This window comes from Poecilia reticulata, linkage group LG23 (assembly GCF_000633615.1).
Source record: "Poecilia reticulata strain Guanapo linkage group LG23, Guppy_female_1.0+MT, whole genome shotgun sequence".
NCBI lineage: Eukaryota > Metazoa > Chordata > Actinopteri > Cyprinodontiformes > Poeciliidae > Poecilia > Poecilia reticulata.
The window spans coordinates 4,918,362-4,924,953 of record NC_024353.1 but is presented as its reverse complement, the minus strand read 5'-3'; the positions used below and the strand labels follow the sequence as shown (position 1 = coordinate 4,924,953).

General features: G+C 41.5%; 1 protein-coding gene across 3 annotated transcripts in view; it reads right to left on the bottom strand.

The window, feature by feature from the left end:
* Window positions 1-2,596: 2,596 nt before the first annotated feature.
* The window catches only part of chchd3a (coiled-coil-helix-coiled-coil-helix domain containing 3a), a 63,662-nt gene continuing 59,666 nt past the window's right edge, over window positions 2,597-6,592 (bottom strand). For all 3 annotated transcript variants that reach the window (XM_008400671.1, XM_008400672.2, XM_008400673.1), the window contains one exon: window positions 2,597-3,152. Coding sequence is in view for 1 of the 3 variants with exons in the window: in XM_008400672.2 (XP_008398894.1) it covers window positions 3,129-3,152 (24 nt within the window). In the remaining 2 variants the exon portion in view is untranslated. The remainder of the gene's footprint in view (window positions 3,153-6,592) is intronic.

Below are 6,592 nucleotides of genomic sequence, written 5' to 3'. Positions count from 1 at the left end.
AAAAAAAAAAAAAAAGTAGAGGACCGTGTGGGGAGACAAGAGCCGAGGAGCGAGCGCTGGGGAGACTTTAAAGCAAAAAGCAATTCCTTCCTCGGAGAAGGTCATTACATCGAATGTGGTTAGTCATCATGGTGGAGGATGTTGTCTTTTGTGCTGCAGAGTTAAGTGCTTTATGATATATATATATATATATATATATATATATAATTTTTTTTCATTTCAGCTTCTTTAAAGAGTCGATGCAGTGTGGGACGGAAATATCATAAAAGCGCCGAAATGAAATTCTAGCTTTATCTTTATGACGAGAGCAGCCCAGTACGGGAACTGGTGTTGGTGGGAGTTACAAAAGGCAGGAAACGGTGAAGGCTGCGGGGATATATAAGCTCGTGAAAGCAGAAGATAAAATGATCAGGGTGATGCCAGGAGAAATGAAAAATAAGTATTTCACAGATTTCACAGATCGTAAAAAAAAAAAAAGAAAAAAAGAATGATGGAGAGAGTCAGAAAAAAAATTATTCTCATAAAACCCCTTTATATATATATATATATATATATATATATATATATATATATAATGGAATCTGAATAAACAGGGCCTTGGAGCTTGTTTCCAATGCCGTGCCACATATTACAATGTATAATATAAGGATTTTATCTGACTGCATGTCAGGAGTCACAAATGTTTTCTTTACAGATTAACCCCAAAGCATGATGCTGCCATCACCGAGTGACATGATGTCATGAAATGTTGGGTTTCTGTCGCTCAAAGTGGAAATGGAACGTGGCGTTTGTAAAATAATGCCCTCCTTGCCTGGTGCGGCAAGGTCAAAGGGTAAAGATATGTTTTCGAGGTACTGTCTGACTGAAAGACTGTGTATTTTTTCACTAAATATCTGTGAGAAATTTTTTTTTTTTTTTTTTTTTTAATCCCCAGCGATGTGATCAACTCCACAAATACTGCGACAGTGTGGTTGACCTCTGTGGGTCTTTTTGTCTCTTTAAAAGAAGAATTATCAAAAATTAAAGCTGCCTGAAGGACAACAGTCGTGACTCAAGAGAGGTAGAAAAACATGAAGTTTTTTCAGGGAGAGAAGTCCACATGTCACACAAATGAAGAAAAAATCTATTTGAATCATGAAGCATTTAACACACTGGCACTATAGAGCATATATCAAAAACTAAAGGAATATGGGTTTTGTCTCTTTAACGTCATTATGTTCATATTTTGACATATCCGACATGTAATCTAATTACGGCCTGAATGAAGTCTTAAATGGATTATTATTGGTGCATTGTTAGATGGTAAAGAAATGCATTTGGTGATGACTAAAAAAAAAACAAATGCCCGGTTTGTTCCTTGGAGAAACACCTGCCACGAACCTCAAAATCTATAATCCCAAACCTTTAGAAAACTCCTCACACACACGCATACACACACGCATACACACACGCAGCAAAAGAAGCAAAGCCGTAACCCCTCTGAGACTCCGAAAGTCAAAAAGCAGAAGGACAGCTGACTGACATTCAGAGGCGGATTAGTCACAACAAATCACACGCTTGCGTGGAGGCACACACACACACACACACACACACACACACACACACACACACACACACACACACACACACACACACAGTCCCTGTCCATCACAGAGCTGCTCCTTCTGATGCCGAATTAAGATAAGTTCTCCTCTGTGATGACCTGCGATCACATCAGACTCGGGCCGTGTCACTTTTAACAACGCGTCCGCACCATTAGCGCAGCTCTAGAGAGAGGAAAAAAAAAAGAGTCGATGATTTACCGCTGCTTAAACCCACACTGGAAAAACTCAAGCGACACGCAGCGTTTGTTGGTTTAGTTCAATCCAAGCGGGAGTTTGGCAGAATGCAAAACTAGTAGAAAGAAAATGCTGACAGACGAGAATAGAGCTGTAGTGTGGTGGGAGGAGCAGGCATAGAGAGAGGGAACACAACTAAGAAAATGGAAAAAAAAATTAAAAATTCAAACTTTTTTTTCTAGAAACATGATTAAAAAAGGGTTCCAAGCAGAACTACATGGAGAACTTTAGTCTCTGAAATCTGAAGTCTCACCCACAGTTTAATGGTGCAATTTCTGATCTTATTGCATAATTATCAGGTAAACTATGCCCAGCTTTTCTATTTCATTTTTTTTTTTTTTTAAAAGAATAAATTTTTTGCAGACATGCAGTATTTCACTGCATGTTTGTTTAATTTTTTAATTCAATAAGTAAAACGTTTTGGCAGTTTCTTTAAATTCATCCAATGTCTTCTGCTCAAAGTCCACAATTTATTTAGATTTTTTTATGATGGACAAAAAAAAACAAAAAAACAACCACAGGCATTCTGGAATATATCTCAGATATTTTAATTGCCCTTAAAAAAAATCTTTGTATTTTGGCCATTTAGCTAACACATAATTTTAGTATTTTTAATGGACCTAAAATAAGAAGTACTCATCAATTCGTCATCTATACCCACCTATCCTTGCAGGGTCGTCTTCTGCAGGAATTGGGTGTTTGTGAAAGCTCAACACAGATACTAACACGAATATCACCACAAAGGTCAAACAAACAAATGCAGAGTAGCAGCAGACGCTTGCATGTTTATTTGTGTACATTATTGTGCATGAGGAGCAGGAAAAACAATAAATTACGGAGAACAAAGTAGGACTGACGTTTACTAGCATGATTACTCGCTTTTCTAACTGTCCAGGTGAGACCGTGATCGGGATTGGCTGGCTTTCTGGAGGTGGCGAACGGTTTACGGTAAAAAACAGACGGGCCCGGCTCGTGTCGCATTGCGCCGTGTTGTTCTCCCGCCCGCGCTGCGTTTCCCAAACATCCACACAGCATCACCGCCGTACTCACAGGAGAGATCGACAAAGGGAAAAAAGAGGAAAGGGAAGGAGGTAGAAACTACTGTCTGGATCTCTCTTCCTCTCTCGGGGTGTTGTGTTCGGTGACTCTAGTTTGGTTCGGTGCCCCGCTGGGTTCTGAAGGTGCGCGTGTCTTGGTGCTGACTCATACCTCTTCTTCTCCACTCTAGTTTGTCAGTCCATCCGTTTATAATCCCCCTCCAATATACTCAGAATTGCTCCTCCTTCATCCTTATCCCCCAGTCCTCAACTTGTTCTGTAGACAAATCAGAGAGGAGAGAGTGCATCAGAGAAACGCACGCACGAAAAAAAGAGAGAGACGTAAATCACAACAGACAAACAGAGGAGGAAGATATTATTTCACACACGAGAGAAGACACAAAGAGAGAGAAAGCCTGAGAGTACAATAAAAGAGAAGAGGATGAAGTGAGTTCAGGAAGCAGAGAAGGGACCCAAGGGCACTGGATTCCATATTAGTGATAAGTGCGAGCACAAATCCCCAGCTCTCCCTGTCAATAACCATTTGAACCAGCCTTCTGCAGCAGATGTGACAAGAAAACACACCTAAGAGAAGAAAAGGGAGAGGGAAGAAAAAGGGAAGCAGGAGATATAAACAATGGGTATAACGTAGATAAAAAGGAAGAAGCAAAACTACCCAGTTCCTCGGTGACCGCCTTAATAACAGCACTGTAAGATCTCTCTGAAGGAATCCGAGTTTATTTCCCACACTATTGAACCAGCCTTAAAATAAATATTGGATAAAACACAGTTGCTGCTGGAATACCAACTTGAGAGAAACACCGGCAGGACAGTTTCAGTTACAATTTATAGAAAAGATCTTGAGAATAAGATACCTTCTGTAAAAAAAATTTTTTAAATCCATTACAACTCTAAAACGAGGATGGAGAGTCTTCTTTTTAACCTTTTTTCCACCAAATTACGCTTAGATACCCAGCACTTGCAAAATTTCCTGGAAATATGTTTATTTCTAAATTGCAGGGACCTAAATTCACAGAGAAAATTGGAAATGTAGTTTGCATACATTTATTTATTATTTTTTCTGTCAGTGTTGCAGTCCAGCTTTTGCGCTGCTGTTACTCTGACTCAGTTGGAAACTGAGCTTTTTGTCAAGGATGGAATCATAAACATTTCCAAGCATCAGCCAGACCCAAAACCTGAAGGTGTCCACCCACTGCATAAATGTGCTCATATTAAAAGCTGCATTTTTCTTCATGTTTCAACAGACTTAACAAAAGACTACTTTATTTTTGAGTTTTAAACATTTTTGTAAAAAGTTAAGTTTCTTAAACAAATAATTGGCTCAGCAAATGCGATTAAAAAAAAACAAAAAAACCCTCCAACACCGGTTTAAAAAACACCAAGAAAACAAAAAACATGAAGTAGGAGAAGTTGTAAGGTTTGAAATTCTGTCTGGCGAAATATAAACCAGAAGCTACAATAAATTAAAAACACAAACACTCTTGAGATTTAGCAAACTGTGAAACGCAACAATGCAATAGTTAAAGACAAGATATGGATTTTAATGACTGCGCTTTGGGCCAGTTTCTCATTCCAGTGTCTGCAAACACAACACGGCCCGACAACACAGACGGGCATCTTGCTCAGGCTTTTGAGACTGACAGAGGAGGCAGACGGGTCAGCCTAAAAAATAAAGTGGCGAAGGAAGAGATGGGGAGCAAAAAGGCAGTCATGCAGCAAGAATATGGAATGAGGCGGTAAGCAGTGGATGGAGAGATCAGCCTCTGCGATAAACTCCTATTCATTTACAGAGAGAGAGAAAGAGAGAGAGGAAGAAGATACTTTATCTGTACCTCCACCACCTCTTTCTCACTGCTTGCTATCAAGCCTGCTAAGAGCTGAATGCATTAGAAGTATGACTTGGGATGAAGGGATTGGGGGATGAAGGGAAGAAAGGAATGAAGAGGTGGCGAGGGTTGAAGGGCACAAAAGGAGAGCAAAAGTGGGTCTAAATGTTATCACTGACTGCTGCGATAAAAAGGCTAATTATCAGTAACAAAGGCCAAGCGGCTGATGGCGCTACGGTCTCCGGTCGACGGGCCAGCATTGTCGAAGTCGGATTTTTGGGGGATTGGGCCGCCGTCCTTGGCGATATGCAGATTGGACATCGCTGTCGGTGCCTGTGGCGCCGGCTGAGTGTTCTGGTCAACTTCTGAATTTGAAGGGGGAACCGATTTTGTCACGAGAAAAAGACTCTCTGGGCCGCGCTACCAGGCGTTACCGACTTATGAGAAGCAACTGTTTAGAGGTCACTTTAGGATCTACTGACCTGCAGAACTAAGAAAAAAAAAAAAAAGGGAGCATCCCTTTGTTCTTGCGGCAGCTTCCTGCTAGGCTCTGATAAAGCTGCATAAACATCCTAATCAGGAGGCTACATCAGCTCATATCAAACCGTACTTCATTCCTTCCCATTTTACTCTGTCGGCTGTGTAATTCTGCATATTATTCCTTTAAAGCCTTATCACGGAACCGTCTCCTTTACACCTAATGACTTTAAAAGCAAGTCTTAAGACAGATAAGCCCAGATGAACAGGAGTGCGCCGTGATTGCTGCCGGGTGATAAACACAAGCGGATTACCGTGCCGTCTCCGGCTTGCTTCCAAACAATTTACAAGATTATAACACGGCAGCCAGAATGCGAGCGTACCCCTTGCCGCATTCTGACGAGCGTTACAGGTAGCAGCGTCGGGGCGTGCGTGCCAACGCACGCACGCGCGCGCGCACGGCACGAGATGAATAAAACATCGGGGCAATTTACATGATGTATAGCTTAAAAATGTGCCTGCATCTGACTTTTAGATCTAATACTAATACCCACGAGTGACCGAGAGAGAGGCAAAACTCGGTTTTCCTCATTTCCGGGAAAACAATGCAATTGCAGGAGAAAAAAAAAAAAGAGGAAGAAAAAATCTAATAGAAAAGCTCTATGAATGCAAATTGAGTCTTTTTGGGGGCAACGCGAGACAGAAGGGGAATCAGGTTAATATCAGCCTGAGTGACATCACTATAGATCCATCCTGGTTTGGCTGTGGGAGGTAGATGGTGGGGGGAACAAAAAAACAAAACATTTGCACTTGTATTGAGCGGAGAGCGGTGGTTGTCCGAGTGGCGTCTGCTGCTCACTTGGACTTACCACATTAAATATAAACAGAGAAGGCGAAGGGAACGCCCGTGTCAGCAGGTATTACAGAAACACAACGCAAGGTTCAAACAGGCTATTTAGCGATATCTGCTCAGACGCCGGTAACCTCATGGAAGCTGTGCTCTCCTGTTTAAAAGGGTTCAGTCGGCTTGTGCTCAGGAAGCAAGTTTTGATAGAGGGTGAAAACTAAAATTACAGCGCCTGGGAAAAGTATTAGAGTTGAGTACCGTTCCCTAAACGTCTCCGCATTTTGGTCACGACGCATCCACAAAGTTCAATGCTTCTTCTGGGATTTACGGCGAAAGACCAACACCGAGCGGCTCATGACGCTGAAGTGGAACTAGAGTATTTTTCTCGGGGTTTAAAACATCTGAAACGCTGGAATTGTTTTCATCGGCTTTACTCTTACAGCCACTTTACCAGTCTGACCTCTCTAGAACGGTGGTAACCTGAAAGTTTCTGGTGAAAGAAAAGTCAAAAGAAATCACATTTGCTATTTGCTACCAGTAATAGAG